This window comes from Suncus etruscus, chromosome 16 (genome assembly GCF_024139225.1).
Source record: "Suncus etruscus isolate mSunEtr1 chromosome 16, mSunEtr1.pri.cur, whole genome shotgun sequence".
Lineage (NCBI taxonomy): Eukaryota > Metazoa > Chordata > Mammalia > Eulipotyphla > Soricidae > Suncus > Suncus etruscus.
Genome location: NC_064863.1, coordinates 77,949,908 through 77,972,808, shown reverse-complemented (window position 1 = coordinate 77,972,808; position 22,901 = coordinate 77,949,908). Strand labels below are relative to the sequence as shown.

At 39.6% G+C, this 22,901-nt stretch overlaps 2 protein-coding genes across 2 annotated transcripts in view; one reads left to right on the top strand and one right to left on the bottom strand.

Annotated features, from left to right (window-relative positions):
- Window positions 1-21,261, bottom strand: part of HERC3 (HECT and RLD domain containing E3 ubiquitin protein ligase 3) — an 84,793-nt gene extending 63,532 nt beyond the window's left edge. Inside the window, exons 1-2 of the mRNA XM_049789752.1 lie at window positions 21,008-21,261; window positions 6,647-6,806 (exon numbers count right to left, since the gene is read on the bottom strand). Coding sequence (XP_049645709.1) covers window positions 6,647-6,806; window positions 21,008-21,233 — 386 coding nt within the window. The 5' untranslated portion in view covers window positions 21,234-21,261. The remainder of the gene's footprint in view (window positions 1-6,646; window positions 6,807-21,007) is intronic.
- LOC126032056 (abl interactor 1-like) lies at window positions 7,612-8,846 on the top strand. The gene is given in 2 exon segments (XM_049789770.1): window positions 7,612-8,534; window positions 8,537-8,846. Coding segments are annotated over 2 exon segments (1,167 nt in total). The 5' UTR covers window positions 7,612-7,649; the 3' UTR covers window positions 8,819-8,846.
- Window positions 21,262-22,901: the final 1,640 nt, after the last annotated feature.

Here is a 22,901-nt window from a genome sequence, read left to right as displayed (position 1 = left end):
GAAAGTCTATTTATTTTCTTTCTTTAAAGCACTGACTGATTTTTTTTAAATACTATCTTTAAGAACAATGACTACACACGTTTGTAGCTAGGTATCAGTTATAAAAAAGGACATCCCAGGCCCAGAGAGATAGCACAGCGGTGTTTGCCTTGCAAGCAGCCGATCCTGGTCCAAAGGTGGTTGGTTCGAGTCCCGGTGTCCCATATGGTCCCCCGTGCCTGCCAAGAGCTATTTCTGAGCAGACAGCCAGGAGTAACCCCTGAGCACCGCTGGGTGTGTCCCAAAAAACAAAAACAAAGAAAAAGGACATTCCCCCTTCACCAGTGCAATATTCCCACCACCAGTGCCCCATCTCCTACCTCCACTCCCTGCCTATATTCAGACATGTATTCTATTATTTCTCTCACTCACTACCATTGTCATAACAGTTGTCAGTGTAGTTATTTTTCTAACTGAACTCACCACTCTTTGTGGTAAGCTTCATATCGTGAGCAGGTCCTTCCAACCCTCCTCTTGTTGTCTCTGGGTATTATTACAATAATGTCTTTTATTTTTCTTAAATCCCAGAGAAGAGTAAGACTATTCTGCATCTATTTCTTTCCCTCTGACTTACTTCACTCAGCATAATAGTTTCCATGTCCATCCATATGTAGGAAAATTTCATAACTTTATTTTTCCTGACAGATGCATAGTATTCCATTGTGTATATGTACTAGTTTCTTTAGCCTTTCATCTCTTGTTGAGCATCTGGGTTATTTGCAGATTCTGGCTACTGTAAATAGCACTGCAAAGAATATAAGTGTGCAAAAAATATTTTTGTATTGTGTTTTTGTGTTTATATGGTATATCCCTAGGAATTGAATGGTTCAGATTGTAGCTAAATTTCGAGTTTTTTAAGGAATCTCCATATTGTTTTCCATGAAGGCCGCACTAGACAGAATTACTGTCAGCAGTAAATGAGACTTCCTTTCTCCTCACATCCCAGACAGCTCTTATTGTTCTTATTCTTTGTGATGTGTACCAATCTCTGTGGCATGAGATGGTACCTCATTGTTGTTTTGATTTGCATCTCCCTGATGATTAGTGATTTGGAGCATTTTTTCATGTGTCTTTTGGCCATTTGTATTTCTTCTTTAAGAAATTTTCTGTTCATTTGCTCTCCCCATTTTTGATAGGATTTGATGTCTTTTTCTTGTTAAGCTCTGTCAGTACCTTGTATATCTTAGATTTTAGCCCACTATCTGAGGAGTATTGAGTGAATAGTTTCTCCCATTGTGTGGGTGATCTCTGTATTTTAGTTACTATTTCCTTTGAGGTGCAGAAGCTTCTAAGATTTATATAGTCCCATCTGTTTATCTCTGCTTCCACTTGTTTGGAGAGTGCTGTTCCCTCCTTGAAGATGCCTTTAGTCTCAATCTCATGGAGTGTTTTACCTATCTGTTCTGCTATATACCCTATAGTTTCAGGTCTGATATCAAGGTTCATCCATTTGGATCAGACCTTTGTGCATGGTGTTAGATGGAGGTCAGAGTTTGCTTTTCTGCACGTGGCTAACCAGTTGTACCAGCACCCTTATTGAAGAGGCTTTGCTTGCTCTTTGCATTTCTTGCCCCTTTATCAAAGATTGATTGTATGTCTGCGAAACATTCTTGAATACTCAAGTCTATTCTATTGATCTTAATGTTTGTCTTTATTTCAATACCATGCTGGGTTTTTTGTTTTGTTTTGTTTTGTTTTAGTTTTTGGGTCACACCCAGCAGTTCCTGGCTCTATGCTCAGAAATCACTCCTGGCAGGCTCGGGGGACCATATGGGATGCTGGGATTCGAACCACGGCCCTTCTGCATGCAAGGCAAACGTTTTACCTCCATACTCTCTTAGGCCCTGATAGCATGCTGTTTTAATGACTATTGTTTTGTACTACAATTTAAAGTTGGGAATAGTGATGCTCCCATTGTCTTTTTCCATAGGGTTGCTTTAGCTATTCATGGGTGTTTGTTGTTCCAAATTAATTCAGGAGTGTTTGGTCCACCTTTTTGAAGAATATCATGGGTATTCTTAGAGGAATTGCATTAAATTTGTACAAAGCTTTGGGGAATATTGCCATTTTAATTATGTTCATCCTCCCAATCCATAAACAGGGTATTTTGTTTTCATTTTATGTATCTTCTTTTATTTCTTGAAGCATTGTTTTGTAGTTTTTTTGTTTAGGTTCCTCACCTATTTAGTTGACTCCAAGGTATTTGAGTTTCTGTGAAACTAATATGAATGGGATTGTTTTAAATGTTCATTTCTTCTCTATCATTGTTAATGTATAAGAAGGCCATTGATTTTTGAATGTTAATTTTGTAGGCTACTACTTTGCTATATGAATCTATTTTTCTAAAAGTTTTTGGTAGAGTCTTTAAGATTTTCTAACTATAGCAGCATGTCATCTGCAAGCAATTAAAAGCTTGCCTTCTTCCTTTCCTATCTGGATGCCTTTGGTATATTTTTCTTGCCTAATTGCTAATGCAAGTACTTCCAATATTGTGTTGAACAGGAGTGGTGAAAGGGGGCAGCCTTGTACCATATTTCAGAGGAAAGACTTTTTTTGGTTTATAGCCTTTGAGAATAATATTTGCCATTGGCTTGTGGCAGACAGTATTGACTATATTGAGAAAAGTCCCTTCATTCCCATCTTGTTGAGAGTTTTTATCATGAATGGGTGGTGGACCCTATTAAATGCTTTCTTTGCTTTTATTGATATGATCATACTGTTTTTATTTTCACTGATATGGTGTATTATGTTGATTAATTTACATATGATAAACAATCCTTGCATTCCTGGAATGAAACTAATTGGTCATGTTGTATAACCTTCTTGATGAGGTGTTGGATTCTATTTGCCAGGGTTTTGTTGAGGATCTTTGCATTTGTGTTCATCAGGGATATTGGTCTGTAGTTTTCTTTGTTTGCAGCATCTCTGTCTGGTTTTTGTATCAGGGTGATGTTAGCATCATAAAAACCATCTGGGAGTGTTCTTGTTTCTTCAATTTCCTGAAAGAGCTTTAAAGGGATTGGTAGTAGGCCCTCTTGAAAGGTTTGAAAGAATTCGTTAGTAAAGCCATCTGGGCCAGGGCTTTTGTTTTTGAGAAAACTTTTGATTATAGTTTCCTCAACAGTGATGGGTCTGTTTAGATATGATAGATAATCCTGGTTCAACCATGGAGGATTATAAGAGTACAAGAATTTATCCATTTCTTCCAGATTCTCATGTTTTGTTGCATAGAGTTCCTCAAAGTAGTCTCTGATTACCCTTTGAATCTCTGCAGTATCTGTAGTGATCTCCCTCTTTTCATTTCTAATCCTATTTCCTAAGTTTCACTCTTCCTTTCTTTTTGAGTTTTACTAGTCATCTTGTTTATGTTTTCAAAGAACCAACTTTTGCTTTCCTTGATATTTTAAATTGTTTTGTAAATTTCCACTTCATTGATTCCTTCCCTAAGTTTTGTTACTTCCTTCTGCTTATGTACTTCTGGTTCATTTTGTTGATCATTCTCTAATTTTATAAGCTGTATAAGTCATTTATGTATTAAATATATTGTTTATGTATTACATATACATTTATGTATTAATTGTATTATGTATTAAATGATTGAATGATTTATGTAAATCAATTATGTATTAAATCATTTATATATTAAATCATTTACATAGGGGGCCAGAGTGGTAGCACAGCGGGAAGAATTTGCCTTGTACATGGCAAACCCAGGGCAGATGCGGTTTCGATCCCCAGTATCCCGTATGGTTCCCCAAGCCAAGAGCAATTTCTGAGCACAGAGCCAGGAATAACCCCAGAATGCCACCAGGGATGGCCCCAAAAACCAAAAAAAAAAAGTTATTAATGTTGGCCCCTTCTTCCTTCCTGATGTGTGCTTGCTAAGCTATACATTTTCCTCTTAGTACCACTTTTGCTGTGCCCCACAAATTCTGATAATTTGTCTCTTAATTTGCATTTGTTTCCAGAATCTTTTTATTTCCTTTTTTATTTCATCTCTGATCTACTGGTTGTTCAGTAGTGAGCTGTTTAATTTTCAAGTGTTAGATTTTCTTGTGTGTCCCTTTGTAGTTCATGCCTAATTTCAGTACATTGTGATCTGTGAAGGTAGTCTGCACAAATTTCTATCCTTTTGATTTTATGGAGGTGTGTTTTATGGGCCAGTTTGTAGTCGGTCCTGGAGTATGACCCAGGTACACTGGAGAAGAATGTGTATCCAGTTTTCTGGGGACGGAGTGCCCTCTACATATCTAATAGGCAACTTTCTTCCATTTCTCCTTTCAGAGCTACTATATTCTTGTTAGGTTTCAGCCAACTTGACCTATCAAGGAGTGACAAGGTGGTACTGAGGTCTCCCCCTATTATTGTGTTGCTAGTAATGTCTTCTTTCAGATTTGTCAATAATTTTTTTAGATATTTTGCTAGTCCCTTATTGAGTGTATATCTGTTCAGGGGTGAGATTTCTTTCTGTTGTACATATCCCTTGATTATTACAAAATGTCCATATTTGTCCCTTATAAATTTTCTAAGTCTAAATTTTATGTCATCTGATATTAATATGGTCTCTACAGCTTTTTTGATGGAATTTTTTGCTTGGATGATTTTCCTCCAATCTTTGATTTTGAGTCTATGTTTGTTCTGACTACATATTCAACATGTTTCTTGTAGGCAGCAGAATGTTGGATTTAGCTTTTTGATCCATTTTGCCACTCTGTGTCTCTTAACTGGTAAATTTAGTCCATTAACATTGAGAGAGATAATTGTCATGGGATTTAGTGTCATATTTGTGTAGAAGTTTGGTGTGTCTGTTTGTCTTGTCTTAAAGTAGAACTTTCAGTTTGTCTTTTAAAGATGATTTTGATCTGCAAAGTTTCTGAGCTGTTGTTTATCCATGAAGCTATGTAATACTTCCTTCAGACCTGAATGTGAGTCTGGCCGGGTGCAGTATTCTAGGCAAAGCATTCATTTCATTGAATTTAATCACAATATCCCATCACTGCCTCTGGCCTTTCGGGTTTCTTGTGACAGGTCCACTATAAATATTAAGGATGCTCCTTTGAATATAATTTCTTTTTTTGATCTTGCTGCTTTCAGTATTCTATCCCTATCTGTGGATTCATCATTTTGTTACTAGGATGTGTCTTGGGGTGCTTTGTTTTTGGATCTCTTTTAGCTGTTACTCTTTGGGTATGTAGGATTTGGTTGTATGCGTTCTTTAGCTCTGGGAGTTTCTCTGTAATTGATTCTTCCTGGGAATTTCCTTCATGGGTGTCTGAGACCACAATGATTCTTACATGGTTTCTGTTGAGTTTATCAAAGACTTCTATTTTCATCTTTTCACATTTTTGAGGATTTTTTCCTATTGTCTGATCATTTGTTTTAAGGCTCTTTATTATTCTTTTGTTGTATTGTGTTATGCATTCATCTTTCAGCTCCCTGATTCAGTCCTCAGCTGCTGTTTCTCTGTTGGAGAGGATTTCCTTTGAGGTTTCCATTTTACCTCATAAGTTTTTTTTTTACTTCATCTTTGTGTTGTTTTGTTACTGTGTTTTGTTTTGTTTTTTAGTTGGTGTTGTGTTTTTTGTCATTGTATTTTTTTTCTCTTTCTTTCTTCTTTTGGGGCTGGAGCAGTGGCACAAGGGCCTTGCCCACATTAGCCTAGGACAGACCGCAATTCGATTCCCCGGTGTCCCATATGGTCCACCAAGCCAGGAGTGATTTCTGAGCACATATCCAGGAGTAACCCTTAGTGTCACCAAGTGTTACCCAAAAACCAAAAAAATAAAATAAAATAAAATCTATATTTATAGCTTCTAGATAGGCTCCTCCCAGCTTCTTTTTTTTTCCCCCAATAGAACCACATAATTTGAATGATCTAATTCTGCCTCAAAAATTAAGGAGAAAAAAAAAGTGAATGGTTCCAGGAGCAAACAGTCACATGAACACTGAGTGGAAATAAAAATTGATCAGACCTAAACAACAAACTCAAAGTCAACAAGAACAGAATCAAAATAATCCAATCTACAACAAGCTATACACAAAGGGGACCTATTACACTAGCAGTCCAGGGGGCAAGTGGGCTGGTATGTGATGCATGCTGGGAACAGGGGTAGAAGAAAAACAATACTGGTGGTGGGAATGGTCATAATTCACTGTCCCTATGTACCTTGAAGATAACTGTAAAAGACTTGTAATTCACATTGGTCACAATAAAAATTATTCAAAATATTTTAGCAAGTTCTAGGCATTCTTCTGGCAGATAAAATACAGCTTTTGAACAACTCACATATCTGAACTGGAGATACATACTTTTGTTCATAATTATCACAGTTTTGTGTGTGTGTGTGTGTGTGTGTGTGTGTGTGTGTGTGTGTGTGTGTGTGTGTGTGAGGTGTCAAGGCTCAAACCCAAGACCACATATGCTGGGCAAGTGCTATACCACTGAGCTACCTGCCTGATTCCCTGTGTGATGACTTTAAGAAAACAATGACCAACTGTAGCACAAAATACAGAGCAGCAGATACGAAGTCAGAGTCCAAACAAGGAGTTTAATGAGGAGGTGATTATCTATAACTGACACAAGAAACCCTTTCTGTGAGTATCTTACCTGGGCACTGCCACTGAATCCTCCACAGTCACGAGTCCAAGTTGACCATCACTCCCTGCACCCCAAGAAAAGAGCTGTCCCTGGTCACTGAGGGCAAGACTGTGAGACTCACCACATGCCACATGGACAATGTGCTCATCTGCCAAAGCTCCAATTTGCTCTGAAAGAAACCAAACATGAAGAAGCTTGAGGAATTACACAGCCAATTACAACTAACAGCCATTTCTTTTAAATCAGCATTATCTGTAAAGTTCTGAACTTTTATAAAGACTATAGAATGTGTGCTTCTGAAAGGATCACAGACTACTGATTCTCATCCTGTAGACAGTGAGGAACATGAAGGTCTGGAACAACACACTCACAGCTCTCTCGGGTGCCTGGGGCCTCTCTGCAAGAAAGAAGAACCCAAAGGCTCATTTATGGAGATAATAGTATATACTATAGGGACCCAAAGGTGAATCAGAAAAGAGACATAAGACAACAAGCAGTATGAGTGAAATAGGGAACAATATTTTACCTGGAAATGTTTCACATAGAAGGTCACAAAGATACAGACACACAATCTCTCTTAGTCCCAAGAACAAACCATTTTTATATACACTCAGATTCAGAACTCAGTCTCATAAATACTAAGCAACAGACAAAAGCATTTCTAGTTGACAAAACTGAGTCCTAAAGAAATCACAGGTCAGGTACTGACTTTAGTGGGTCCCTCCAAAGACCAGATTTTCCCTAATTAGCCTTGTAGTTCTACCCACCTCTTAGTACTTCAATCTTAAATACCAATATACTCTGGTCAAGAGTCACAAAAAATATGATAATTAAGAAAAACCTGAGGCGGCACTGCGAGGGCAGGAGGACGGGAGGGAGGCGGGTGGGCGGTCCATGTCAGGGCTGGTGTGAAGCGGGCCAGCTAGCGGACCTTGGTCACTGCTGCTGCTGCCGCCACCACCGCCATCTCCGTCTCTCGAAGGAGCAAGGAAGCGATGCGGAGGGGGCGAAGATGGCCAAGCTGCAGATGCTGATAGAGGAGGAGATCCCATCGGGCAAGCAGGCGCTGATCAAGAGCTACCAGAACCTGACGCGGGTGGCCGACTACTGCGAGAACAACTACATCCAGGCTACAGACAAGAGGAAAGCTTTAGAAGACACCAAAGCCTATACAACCCAATCACTAGCTAGTGTTGCATATCAAATAAATGCACTGGCCAACAATGTACTCCAATTGCTGAACATCCGAGCATCTCAGCTTAGGAGAATGGAGTCTTCCATCAATCATATCTCTCAGACTGTGGACATTCATAAAGAGAAAGTGGCTCGAAGAGAGATTGGTATTTTAACAACAAATAAGAATACATCAAGAACTCATAAAATAATAGCACCTGCAAATATGGAACGTCCAGTAAGGTATATTCGGAAGTCTATTGACCATATGGTTCTGGACGATGTGGGCCATGGTGTCAAGCATGGAAATAACCAGCCTGCAAGAACTGGCACATTGTTGAGAACAAATCCTCCTACTCAGAAACCACCAAGTCCTCCCATGTCAGGCAGGGGAACATTGGGACAGAATACTCCTTATAAAACCCTGGAACCTGTTAAACCTCCAACGGTTCCCAATGACTACATGACAAGTCCTGCTCGACTTGTCAGTCAGCACAGTCTGGGCAGGACGGCTTCTTTAAACCAGAGACCCAGGACACACAGTGGAAGTAGTGGAGGAAGTGGAAGTTGAGAAAATAGCGGAAGCAGCAGTATTGGCTTTCCCATTGCTGTGCTAACGCCTTCACCATCCACTATTGGACCAGTTGCTGATAGTCCAACACCACCACCACTTCCTTCACCAGATGATATCCCTATGTTTGATGACTCTCCACCACCACCACTACCCCTCCCCCCATGGATTACGAAGATGAAGAGGCTGCGGTAGTCCAATACAATGATCCGTATGCAGACGGGGATCCTGCTCGGGCTCCCAAGAATTATATCGAGAAATTTGTGGCAATATATGATTACACAAAAGACAAGGATGATGAGCTATCATTTATGGAGGATGCAATCATTTATGTAATAAAGAAGAATGATGATAGATGGTATGAAGGAGTCTGCAATCGAGTGACTGGTCTGTTCCCTGGGAACTATGTTGAATCAATCATGCACTGTACTGATTAAACTTTTGCGTTAAGAGTAGGTTCTTTCATTCCTGGGATGAAACTTACTTAATCATAGTGAATGATCTTTTTTTTATATCTTTATTTAAACAGCTTGATATGATTGTAGTTGGGTTTGGTCACGCAAAGAACACCACCCTTCACCAGTGCAACATTCCCATCACTAATGTCCCAAATCTTCCTCCTCCCCACCCCACCCCTGCATGTACTCTAGACATAGGAGTTCAGATGCCTTTTGCGATTGTGCTTTTGGTCCCCTAGGGTATATTCCCAGGTCTATATATTACTAGGTCATATATTCCATAAATATTACTAGGTTATATATTCCATATATTACTAAGTCATAGAGAAGCACAATTTCTAGTTGTTATTTTTTAAACGCCCATATTGTTTTCAAAAATTCTGGACCAGTCTACATTCTCATCTGCAGTGAATAAGGATCCCTTTCTCCACACAACCACACCAGCACTGGTTGTTGTTCTTCTTGATGTATGCTAGTCTCTAAGGTGTGATCTCGTTATTATTTTGATTTGCATCTCCCAGATGATTAACAATGTGGAGCATTTTTTTGTGTGTACACTTTGGTCATCTGTATTTCTTCTCTGAGGAAATCTTTTCATCTCTTCTCCCCATTTTTTGATAGGATTGGAGGAATTATTTTTTCAAACTCTACCAATGCCTTCTATCTTCTATGTCTTTTATCTTAATCCCTTTTCAGATGGGTATTGGGTAAAAAAGTTTGCCCATTATGGGTGGTCTTTGTAGCCTAATTATCATATCCTTGAAGTGAGAAGCTTCTTAATTTAAACTTTTGTTTAAACTTTGCTTCCATTTGCATGGTCAGTGTTGTTTCATCCTTGAAGATGCTTTCAGCTTCAATGTCATGTAAATTTTCCTCTATGTACCTCCCCATTTCAGGTGTGATTCAAAGCCTTTAATCCATTTTAATATGACTTTTGTGCATGGTGTTAAAAGTCTAAGTTCATGTCTTTGCACTAGCTGAGTGGTTTCCCAATAGCACTTATAAAAGAAGTTTCCTTTGCTCCACTTCATTTTTTTTTATCCTTTATAGAAAATTGAATATATACCTAAGGATCTATTTCAAAATATTTCACTCCATTCCATTGACCTGGGGGTTATAATTATTCAAGTACCATACTGTTTTAATTACCACCACTTTATAGTACAGTTTGAAGTTTGAGAAAGTGATAACCCCCCACATTTTCCTCAAGGACTGCTTTAGCTATGGGTGGGGAGATATTATTTCATATGAATTTCAGGAGTGTGTGTTCTACTTCTTTGAAATGTTGAGGATAACCTTATAAGGACTACATAGAATCTGTGCAATGCTTTGGGGAAAATTGTCATAAGCCTTTTGTTCTTGTTATACAGGTCCCTAAAATCCTGTTTGTTCCTCAATCTTTCTAATCCCTGTTGTTCCTATCATATCTGTCTTGAACTTCACTGATGCTTCTATCAGCTCCATTGATGGCTACTGGGCCATATTGAGTTTTTTTCATTTTTGATAACTGTATTGTCATTTTTTCTAAGCTGAGAATTTCTGTGTGTTTTATGAGTTTTAGGCACATAATTAGAGCATATGTGCAACCATCACTTTAAAGTTTCTGTCAGATACTCAAGATCTATGCTGTCCCAGTACTGGTGCATGTTGACTGTGCCATCTTCCATTAGCTGAGATTTTCTGGGTTTTCAAATGCTGAGGAATTGTGGATTGTAGCATAATTTTGAGTATGATCTTTTTTTTAGTCTTTGGGTATTATTTAAATCTTCTAAAGAATGCTAACAAAATTGCTCTTGTTTTTCAAAGTCTTTGAAGAGTTATGTGATGTGTCCAAGATATACCACACAAAAGCCAGTCTGGAACTTAAGTGAAAATATATTTGTTCATTCAGTTGTCCCAGTCACTGATATACAGGATTACACACACACACACACACACACAGAGAGAGAGAGAGAGAGAGAGAGAGAGAGAGAGAGAGAGAGAGAGAGAGAGAGAGAGAGAGAGAGAGAGAGAGAATTCAGGGCTGAGGCCAGTAGACCCTCCTCAACCCCAAGAGTTTTAGGCTTCTGGGGATTCTTCCAGTACCAACCTTGCTACTTCTGTAACAGCACCTACTTCTGTACCCAAACAGCAAGAAGATTTTCTAAGATTTAGGAAAAAAAAACTCAAATGTATATCTCTCCCACAAATGTATCAACTAAAATTGTGTTTTAACTTTGCTATACAGTGAAAGGCAGTATCATAGGAGGCAGGTGAAAAATCAGAATAGCTGACACCCTCATTTAAGTTGCCTCCTATGATACTGCCTTTCACTGTATAGCAAAGTTAAAACAAGAACAAAAATCTCTGTCTGCAAATGAACAATAATTTGAACCCCACATATCAGTACTGTTCTTTCCTACTCAACTGCCCACTGTCACAGGCCACTTGCCTGAGCAACTCTGCATGCCTATGGAAATTACATATAAAATTCAGAGTCATCAACTTAGACCTCAGATGATTAGACACCATCCGTCCAGCGTTGAACCCTGGATCCCAGACATAGAAATGGCACAGTTCTTCACAACAGCTGCAGGAAACAAATCCCATCCAGGACAGCCTTAATACTGCTGGGTCACCAACAAGTGCCAGCTCTAATATGATATCCTGACAACGAGGAAAATGGGAACAAATTGACCTAAGAGCAGGTTATCCTACCTTACCAGCTAACGATAAGACAAAATCAGAAGACTTGTCACCATTTGGTAGGTCCAAAAGCCAAGATCACGATTTACAGATGACTGGCTGCTAGAACCATGACCAGACTGTATATATCTTGGGACCAATAAAAAAGCCCTAGCTAGGGTTTGAACTACGACCTGCACAATAACCATGATCCCCAGTTCCAAAGGTCTGGCAGAGACAATTGCAACGAAATGGGGCTTCTGGAAACACAATGAAAGACGCTATCCTAGGCGCCATCCTAGGTTCAGTGCAAAGACCAAGACCACCAACCACAGAAGATGGATTAAAATGACACTGAGGGAACAGAACTTCTAGAACCACAAAGACTGACTTCATCATAAGTCCCACTCCTGGACCTGTGCGGATACTGAGATCTCTAGATACAGAGGTCTGATTTTATCACCCAGGACGGAGCAGAAGTCTTCCAAACACCAAGAAAGCACCTCCGGGAGAGTAAATGATCCTGAACAGAGTCTATAGTTAATCCCATGACAATATACTCCAAGGGTGGAGAAACCCCATATCTCTTAGGCCAAGTGAATTCCTTTTTGAATGACCCCAATATTTACTGTGCCAGGGCAGGAGGGGAAAAAAAGCAAAAATCACAAAACATTGTTTATTTTTATATATTATTTTTTTATCTTCATTTATTATTATTTTTTATTTACCTATCTATTTTTGGTCAATTTATTTGTTTTGGTGTGGTTATTGAAGTTGTTGTCCCCATTTATACTTATTTTTTTCTCTTCTTTTCTTTTCTTTCTTTATGTGTTCTGCCATGTTTATCTCAAGATCATGGCTTTTTTTGTGTGTGTGGTGCTTATCGTTATTGTTGGAGTCTTCACTGGATATTTGGCACTTCTTTTTGTACTGGTGGAGTGTTTCACCTTCTTTTTCTTCTTCGTCTCTCAAACCGATGATGAGAGCCTCTAGAAGGATTCTGCCCATTTTCGGCGTATTAGACTTTTACCCTAGTTTACTTTTCAAACAAACCACGTAACTTGAACTAGCTAGTCCTGCCTCCCAGTTAGAGGGGGACATAAGGGAGGCACCAAGACCAAACAGGTGCAAGACTACTAAGTAGTAGGCTAGGTACAGAGGGGACCACATATTCTAGCAGCCCCAGGGGTGAGGGAAGAGGATATGGGAGGTAGGACGAAAACAGAGGTGTAGGGAGGACAAATTGGTGATGGAAATACCCCCTGATTTTATGTAAATATGTACCTAAAATATTATTGTCAACAATATGTAAGCCACTATGATCAAAGTAAAAATATTAAAAAAATTCAGAGTCATAATACATGAAGGAAAAGGACAAAAATAAAAATAAAGGACACAATAAAGGTCTCATAAATTGTGGCTATGTCCTTAACAGGTCACTAGAACAAAACAGGAAAAAGTGAATAGGAACTAAAACTTGAATAAGGAAAGAATTCTTCTATCACAAAATCTTCAACTCCCTAAATATTTCCTGTCACTGTGGTTTCAGCGCGCTCTCACCACATAGAAAAATGAGGTCACCAGTCATCTATGTTTGGCTGCAATAGACATATCTCACCCCAAAATTTGGTCAAAAAGGTGACCAAATGTGAAATAATTGTATTAGATCCTAAATCTAAATCAAGGAAGTTTAAATGACCATTGATAAAGTGATTTCATGAAAAAATAATGGTGAGAAGACAGATCAAGAATCTTTTTTTTCTGTTGATCTAAGAAAATGCAGAGATTGGTGCCCACCCAGTGGTGGCCCTGTACATATGTCACGCCACCATACAAATAGAGTTTGAATATGTTTCAGACATGTTTCAAATAGAGCCCAATCTTATCCTCTGGTGTCAGATTTTATGAGACAGAAAGACACATAAAAAAGGAGAGGGAGAAGAAAGATATAGTCTCTCTTCTTCCAACTCCTCATAATGTTCTGTCCATTTATAGACAGAAAAAGTTGCATTAGGCACCCTTCTTGAAAGATTAGAAGAACTTTCTTACCAATTTAAAAAGTAAGGAAGAGACAGTTATCTAGTCTATCTTAATTATAGAAATGGAGAAACTTAACGTAGCCATTTCTTCTCTATCATCATTAGTGTGCATAAGAAGGCCATTGATTTAAGTGTTTTATTTAAGCAGTGTGGTTACAAAATTGTTCATTGTTGAGTTTCAGTCATACAATGTACACCATCCTTCACCCGTGCACCCTTCCTGCCACTGATGCCTCCCATTTCTCTCTCCCCCACCTGTCTCCATGGCAGCAACAGGCAATTTCCTTATTATTTTTCTTTCTCTCTTCTCTCTCCCTCTCCTCTCTCTTTCATTCTTTTCTCTCTATCTCTCCTCTCTCTCTTTCTCCACTCTCTCATTCTTTTCTCTCTATCTCTCCTCTCCCCCCCCCCCCTTGGTAGGAAATTTGCCACAAAGAGTAGTGAGTGCAGTTAGAATAGAGAAGAGTGAACTAAGAAAATGATAGTTGGAACTAATTACTCTGGACAAGAATTTAGTGCTGAAAGGGGAGAAAGTAACATGCAAGATACCCCTTCATTAAGTACAGTGCAAACCACAGCTTTTTCTCCAAACTTTTAGTCAAAGCAACTGACTGTATTTGGTAATTAATCAGTAAATCAAAGAATACAAACTACTTGGTAACCAGGTTTATATCCTATTTATAAGAACAGAAAAAAAGTTTTGTAATAAAATTCTCTTGGATTTTTCTGATAAGCCTGAGGGTATAAAAATGTCTGAGGACTCAAATCAGCATGTCAGCACCTAAGTTAAATTCAAATCCAATGTCCTTTCCTGTTCTCATTTATGTACGTACACGTAAAGAAGAGTAACATGTCCAGGAGAGTACCACTGACCTGGACCGGGGAGTCAGCAAAAGGTTTAAGATTCCTGACTTGCACGTGGCCCACTTCAATCACATGGGTACCCTGACAAACCATATGGGTAGCCCTGACAAAGCCTGGCACCACAGACTTGAGCAGCAGAACTACTAGGTTGGTTGCTGAGAAATCAACAGGAGGTGCCACTGAGACTCCTAAGCAACATTTGGAAGGCCCCTCAATAAAAACATATTGATTCATTTCTAGATCTATCAATAGGAATAATTTGCTTTCAAACACTAGTCACAGACTAGTGTTTGAGAGAACTCAAAAGGCTGGCATGTGTGCTCTGTATGTGTACCCTGAGTCTGGGCCCTGGCATTGCATGGTCCCTTGTGCAGAGAACTGGGAGCAGTTTCTAAAAAATAAAAAATAAATAAGTAGGGCCCGGAGAGATAGCACAGCGGTGTTTGCCTTGCAAGCAGCCGATCCAGGACCAAAGGTGGTTGGTTCGAATCCCGGTGTCCCATAGGGTCCCCCGTGCCTGCCAGGAGCTATTTCTGAGCAGACAGCCAGGAATAAACCCTGAGCACCGCTGGGTGTGGCCCAAAAACCAAAAAATAAATAAATAAATAAGTAAACCCTGAATATCAGAATATCATAGTTTATAATATGTATTTATCATAAATTACTTTTACAATTAACAAGTAAACTAGTCTCTTGTAGAACGAGTTTCTAGTTGTAGCACCAGATAAGGGTCCTACAACCTCCTGACACTACCTACTCTTCCTATTCCTGAGAAGGGGCAGAGCCTCTCAGTGTGATATTGAGACCAAAACTTCACAATGTCTGCCTTTACATCAGTAATGTTCCTAGAAAAATGTACTTCCTAACAGGAAGTAGGAATTGCCCCTACTTCCTTTCAGTATAGTTAGTTTGTTTGGGAGCAAAAAGACAGCAACAGGCAATTTCCTTCTTATTTTTCTTTCTCTCTTCTCTCTCCCTCTCTCTTCTCTCTTTCATTCTTTTCTATCTCTCCTCTCTCTCTCTCGTTTTCTCTCTCTCTCCCCTCCCCCCCATGGTAGGAAATTTGCCACAAAGAGTAGTGAGTGCAGTTAGAATAGAGAAGAGTGAACTCAGAAAATGATAGTTGGAACTGATTACTCTGGACAAGAATTTAGTGCTGAAAGACAGTTTGCATGACAAATGCCACAGAGTCCTTTAAACACTCAAGAGCAAATTGATATCCAAGCTGCAAGTCACTTTTACCCGGGTCAGCAGCAACTGCTACTCTGGGTATTTATGCTTTGAGATGTTCCACTTTATAAACCTCTTTTATTAAACAGTGGGAGCACTGCTACATATGATGATGGGCATTATGGAAATCCTTAGATTGAACACAGAATATGAATGTGAATTATATTGAGTTACTGTAATAAAAAAGAACCTCAGGAGAAACCAAACAGGGGTTGTTAAAGTAACCAACCAGAGTTGATAAAAAATACATTGTCACCCTAGGAGATTGCTAAAAAAAGGACTTTCTGAGTTGTCTAATGTAGAATTTTCAAAAACTGTACATCTAAGTAAGCTTACCAAAGCTCTTGCCTACTCAAAACAAGAAGAAATGTTAGTAGTAGGTGACATAAAGTTAGAAATCCTAGTAACATAAGAATTAGTTTATGTTAAAATTTTAATCTGAGAAACCAGAGCATGTGTGAGAAAAAAAAAGAATGGTCCATTCTGTATTGCCATAACAGTATCAGTGGTGGAAATAAAAACAGCAAAGTAAACTGAAGTAAAAAATTTTGATCTTTTCCTGTAAAACAAGTTTCAATTTTAGTTAATAAGGTCAGTATTTCCTTAGCGTTCACTTATAATCATCTACCTTACTTTTTTAGAAAAAAAAGTCACGTTTTGTTTTTCCGGGTTTTTTTGTTTTGTTTTGTTTTGTTTTGTTTTGTTTTAGAAGAAGGCATACATATAATGCAGCTCTGCAAGTGTATGGGTGATAATATTCATAAATAAATTCATGGCAAAACAAAGCAATTAATAATGATCCTATAACGTCCTCATCACTGAAACTATTGCTGAAGTGTTTTTTTAAGGAGAAAGAAAGTGAATGTCAATACGAAGAGAATCAGTGAAAAGATAAGTCATGTGAAGGAGGAATATACAAAACTAGTTACAATTTCACATTATTTTTTAAACAAAGCTGGGCATTGACTTTAGAGGGTCTTTTATATCCTGCCCATGAAAAATGCTTCAGGGAATTACAGGCTTCTCTGCCCTTGGCTGAAGCACAAATGAATGAGTCATGGACATACCTATGTCAGAATCCTTCCTTGTCTGAAAATACCTGGGCTCCAAAACCAGAAGTTTCTATATGATGTGTCCTTGTAATACCTCTCTCTACCACAGAAACATTTGAAGCCAGTCACATCAGAATGAGGAACAGAGAAATGAGAGTACAAGAAAAAGCACAGCAAATTTAGATGTTCTTTTTTTTTTTTTTTTTTTTTTTTGGTTTTTGGGCCACACCCAGTAACGCTCAGGGGTTACTCCTGGCTATGTGCTCAGAAGTTGCTCCTGGCTTGGGGGACCATATGGGACACCGGGGGATCGAACCGCGGTCCGTCCAAGGTTAGCGCAGGCAAGGCAGGCACCTTACCTTTAGCGCCACCGCCCGGCCCCAAATTTAGATGTTCTTAAGGAGAAAATAAAAAAAGAAGTCCATCAAATCATCGAAGCATATTTTACACAGCTATTCTGTTGCATGTACAAGGAAAATCCCCACTGTGAGTTTGTGCTTTCTCTGTGCCATTTAGAAACAATGGTTTAATATGATACATGACAGTTGGCAGGGTGGGCTAGCGGCACATGCCTATAGAAAGAGGATAACCTTGGTACATCCTTTTTAGCAAGCTTTCTTCTTCAGAGCCATTTGAACCTTTAGGCTGTAAAGTCATTTGATCTGGGTAATAACCTCAAGGGAAGATCACAGACCACTCCACTGCAACGAAAACAGATTTCTACTAAGCGCCCTATCCATTTCTTCAGGGAAATAAGAGAACCCAGGAACAGCACATAGCACCCTAAAGCAGGGCCGCCTGTCCTCGATGGCCAGAACATAGTTCTCCATCAGCACTTCAGCAAAGTCCATTCATTCTTTCCCATTCATTACAAAAAACATTCAAATGGTGCCCAATGAGAGGGAGGCATCTTTCCATTCGATAGGTGCTAGGCTGCAATTGCTGAGTAATTTATATAATTAACAGACAAGCTTAACCAGCAACAGAAATTTCTGAAGTCTACTGTAATTTACACTCCCATCTTTCTTATTCCAAATTTAGCACACAAGCAGAGTCCACAGTTGGATCTGAATACCATCTGGGGCATGGAGATCCTCATTCTCAGCGAAGATTGTTAGACTAACCTACACCATGAGTTCTTCAGAACCTTTTCCCCATCTTTCTCACAGAGGTCATTAATGCAAATAAAATAAAACAGCCTCCTTGCAGGGAGGCTGCAGGCTGAAGTAAATGTCAGCTGGATCCTCTGGGTATGAAGGAAATGGTCTGGTTGCTTCAACAAGGTATAGCTTACTCCCTGCCAGGGGCCTCCAATCCCCCCCCCCCCCAATCTAACTCTATGGAGAAAGGAAGAAGATTCCCTTGGAGAATCTCAATCTAAATTCAGATGCACTTACTGGGGTATTCTCCAGATCGCTGCTACTGCTCTACTTCATATTTCCCAGCTAACACCAGTGATTACTCATGCCCAGATTCCAAGACTGGGATATGCCATGGGATATTCCTGTGCACTCCCTCATCAGGAAAAAAAAATACAAGAGGTCAGAAGGACAGGAGGAAGTGGCTTTCTCTCAGCTCCATGTAGCTTTGTAATGTACTGATCTTATTGAATTGCCATCCACAAAAGCTACACCATGGGTCCATGGTTAGTTAGCTGCCTACCTTTCCACTCTGTCTCCTTTCATTGCACTCCAGCAGCAGGCTCAGCTCTGGGCAATGGCTCACCTGAACAAGAATTGAGACTTCTTACAAAGAGGACAATGGATGCTTGATAATTGTTGTTTCTTCTTTTTCTCTCTTCTCTTCTCCCCTTCCCCTGTACCTCCAGCTGCTATTCCCCTCAGCATGTTCTTCAACTTTACCTTTCCACATTCTTCTGTTACTCTGCTCCATGTTATAAACTAAACTAAATAACACTGCTCTATGTTATAAACTAAAATTTTGCTGTCCTTTGTCATTTATCAGATGTCAGCACCAGGAGCCCTTTTACTGTTCCGAGGTGCAGCATCAGTCTTGCTGACTTCTGGATTCTGCTGACCAAGCAGAGGCTGTATGTTAAGAGTCAGAGGAAAGCCTTCTCTGCTCCGTGGCCATTTCTCCTCCTGGCAGGGAGAGCCAGGAACTGGCTTTGCCAATTAGACCAGTTTCTGCTACCCCAGATTTACTCATTATAATGGGCCAGAAACAGCCAAGACCCTCCAGTGCTAAATGAACCGGCCCTAGGGACAAAGTTACAGAAGCTGCTGCTGCTATTATGTAATTCTGAGAAACTGCCAAGCCACTTCAGCCCAGAGGACTGTGCTCTCCACTGAGCATGTGTGTGTCCCTGGGCTTGGAGAAATAAGCCGTTTTGTTGTAAGCCCAGATCAAGAAGCTACCAGACATAGGAATGTTATTGGTGGCACTCCACAGAGGATGACTACCTCTTAAACTACACCAAACAAAACACAACACAATTGCCTGCCTTAACAAAGGCTTAACAAAAGCAGATTGCAGATAAGTGGTTGGAAATTTTTTAATATATTTTATTCTTTTTTTTAGTTTTTTTTATTTAAACAACTTTATTACATACATTATTGTGTTTGAATTTCAGTCATGTAAAGAACACCACCCATCACCAGTGCAACATTCCCATCACCAATGTCCCAAATCTTCCTCTTCCCCACCCAACCCCTGCCTGTACTCTAGACAGGTTTTCTATTTCCCTCGTACATTCTCATTATTAGGATAGTTCAAAACGTAGTTATTTCTCTAACTAAACTCATCACTCTCTGTGGTGAGCTTCCTGAGGTGAGCTGGGACTTCCAGCTCTTTTCTCTTTTGTGTCTGAAAATTATTATTACAAGGGTGTCTTTCATTTTTCTTAAAACCCATAGATGAGTGAGACCATTCTGCGTTTTTCTCTCTCTCTCTGACTTATTTCACTCAGCATAATAGATTCCGTGTACATCCATGTATAGGAAAATTTCATGACTTCATCTCTCCTGACAGCTGCATAATATTCCATTGTGTATATGTACCACAGTTTCTTTAGCCATTCATCTGTTGAAGAGTATCTTGGCTGTTTCCAGAGTCTTGCTATGGTAAATAGTGCTGCAATGAATATAGGTGTAAGGAAGGGATTTTTGTATTGTATTTTTGTGTTCCTAGGGTATATTCCTAGGAGTGGTATAGCTGGGTCATATGGGAGCTCGATTTCCAGTTTTTGGAGGAATCTCCATATCACTTTCCATAAAGGTTGAACTAGACGGCATTCCCACCAGCAGTGGATAAGAGTTCCTTTCTCTCCACATCCCTGCCAACATTGCTTTTTCTCATTCTTTGTGATGTGTGCCAATCTCTGGGGTGTGAGGTGGTGCCTCATAGTTGTTTTGATTTGCATCTCCCTGATGATTAGTGATGTGGAGCATTGTTTCATGTGTATTTTGGCCATTTGTATTTCTTCTTTGTCAAAGTGTCTGTCCATTTCTTCTCCCCATTTTTTGATGGGATTAGATTTTTTTTCTTGTAAAGTTCTGTCAGTGCCTTGTATATTTTGGAGATTATCCCCTTATCTGATGGGTATTGGGTAAATAGTTTCTCCCACTCAGTGGGGGGGCTCTTGTATCCTGGGCGCTATTTTTTTTTTAGGTGCAGAAGCTTCTCAGTTAATGTTCCCCAGACATACAGTCACCTAATTTTTTTATAAAGGAGCAAGAAATCCTAAATGGAGCAAAGAAAGCCTCTTCAACAAGTGGTGTTGGCACAACTGGCTAGCCACTTGCAAAAAATTAAACTTAGACCCCCAGCTAACATCATGTATGAAGATTAAATCCAAATGGATGAAAGACCTCAATATCAGACCCAAAACCATAAGATACATAGAACAACACGTAGGTAAAACACTCCAGGACATTGAGACTAAAGGCATCTTCAAAGAGGAAACTGCACTCTCTAAGCAAGTGAAAGCAGAGATTAACAAGTGGTTAGAAATTGAGGGAAGATACATCCTGATAGGATCTGGATAAGAACTACCTATTTATACACTTTATACACTGGTAGAACATTCTAGGACTTTGTTGCAATGTAAGGGGGGAGATTTATTTCTCTAAAGAGGACTTCACCTGTCAACTCCCCGCCCCAGTAACTCACATGACACACATTTAAAAATAAGATAAACTGAAGGTCTAGTTTTTCATCCAAAAATGAAATTAAAGAATTGGAAACAAAGATGTCAAATAACACAAACACACACATGCACACGCACACACACACACACACACACACACACACACACACACACTTTCTCAATGCTCTTGGAGCCCAGGAAGTGCACTCACCTGGCTTGTTTCCTTCCCTCTCATGGCCAAGCTGTCCCTTGGTGTTCAAGCCACAGGTGTAGACACCCCCGTCCTCAAGCAGGAACACAGAATGGTTTCCCCCACAGGCCACCTCCTTGACACTTCTGTCCGAGATGAAGCCACACACCTGAGGCTCTGTCACAATCCCTTGAAGGTTGCTGCCAATCCCAGGTTGGCCCAGAGACCAATATCCCCAACATAACATTGTTCTCAGCCTTCAGGGAGTCATGTAGCCTAGAAGAAATGTCCAGAGAAAAATTACTTTAAATTACAAATGCAAATCAAACTTTGACCTTCAGTCAAGTACCTATTGACCTTCAGTCAAATACCTGCCATCACAAAATAAATCAAATTTAAAAGTAGTTAGGTTGGGGCCGGAGAGATAGCACAGCAGCGTTTGCCTTGCAAACAGCCAACCCAGAACCTAAGGTGGTTGGTTCGAATCCTGGCATCCCATATGGTCCCCCATGCCTGCCAGGAGCTATTTCTGAGCAGATAGCCAGGAGTAGTCCCTGAGCAAAGCCGGGTGTGACCCCCCCCCCAAAAAAAAAGTAGTTAGATTGAAAGGCAAAGCCTGATCTGAGCACAGAGCAGATTGTGAACTCTCCCTTTGCTGTGTCCTGGACCTTAAAACACCCTGTCCAGATCATTCCTAGGACACTTCTTCAGAAGTGAGCTGTCCTTACCCACAAAGGGTGTAGCCCAGAGGGGTGCAACTGCTGTACTTCACTTCATGGTTGCACACATCTCCTAGCCAATGAACTCCATCACAACATGTAGAAAACACCACATAACAAGCGTGACAATGTGGAAACAACACAGGCCAACACCATGGAGAGAAAATGAAAATGGAAGCTCTGATGATCTAAAAGTGCCAACTACCTAGTTAGCTTCTCAGATAAGGAGTTTAGAGAAGAAATATAGAGGATCCACATAAAAATCAAAGAAAGCATAGATCAATCTGAACGAACCACAAATAAGAATCAAAACAATATGAAGATAGAAATCAGAAAACTCCAAAATGAAATAATAGGACTGAAAAACTCAGTAGACAAATTGAAACCTCAGTGGAAAAACCTCTCCAACATAGTAACAACAGAATCAGTAAACTGGAAGATGAGATGCATAACAACTCCAGACAACAGAAGAGATTGGAAAAGAGCCTTAAAAATATGATCAGACAATGGGAAAAAATCCTCAAAGAATGTGAACAGATGAAAATAGAAGTCTTTGATAAACTCAACAGAAACAACATAAGAATCATTGTAGTCTCAGAGACCAAGGAAGAAAGTCCCCAGGAAGAATCAACAGTCAAGGACATCAATGCAGAGAAACTCCAAGAGCTAAAGACTGCGTGCAACCAAGTCCTGCATGCCCAAAGAGTACCTGCTAAAAGAGGCCCGAAGAAAAGCAATCCAAGATACAGCCTACAAAATACAAAAGAATGAATCGCACAGATAGGGACAGAATACTGAAAGCAGCAAGATCAAAAAGGGAAATTACATTCAAAGGAGCATCTTTAAGATTTACAGCAGACCTGTCACAAGAAACCCTCAAGACCAGAAAGCAGTGGTAGGATATAGTGACAAAACTCAACAAAATGAATGCTTCACCTAGAATATTGCACCCAGCCAGAATCACATTCAGATTTGAATGACGAATACATAGTTACACGGATAAATAACAGCTTAGAAAGTTTACAAACTCAAAACCAGTCTTAAAAAAATGAAAGGTCTACTTTAAGACAAGACAGACTCACCAAACTCCTAAATAAAGATGACATTAAATCCCATAACAATTATCTCTCTCAATGAGGGACCTAATTTCACCCAGTTAAGAGACAAAGAGTGGCAAAATGGATCAAAAGGCTGAA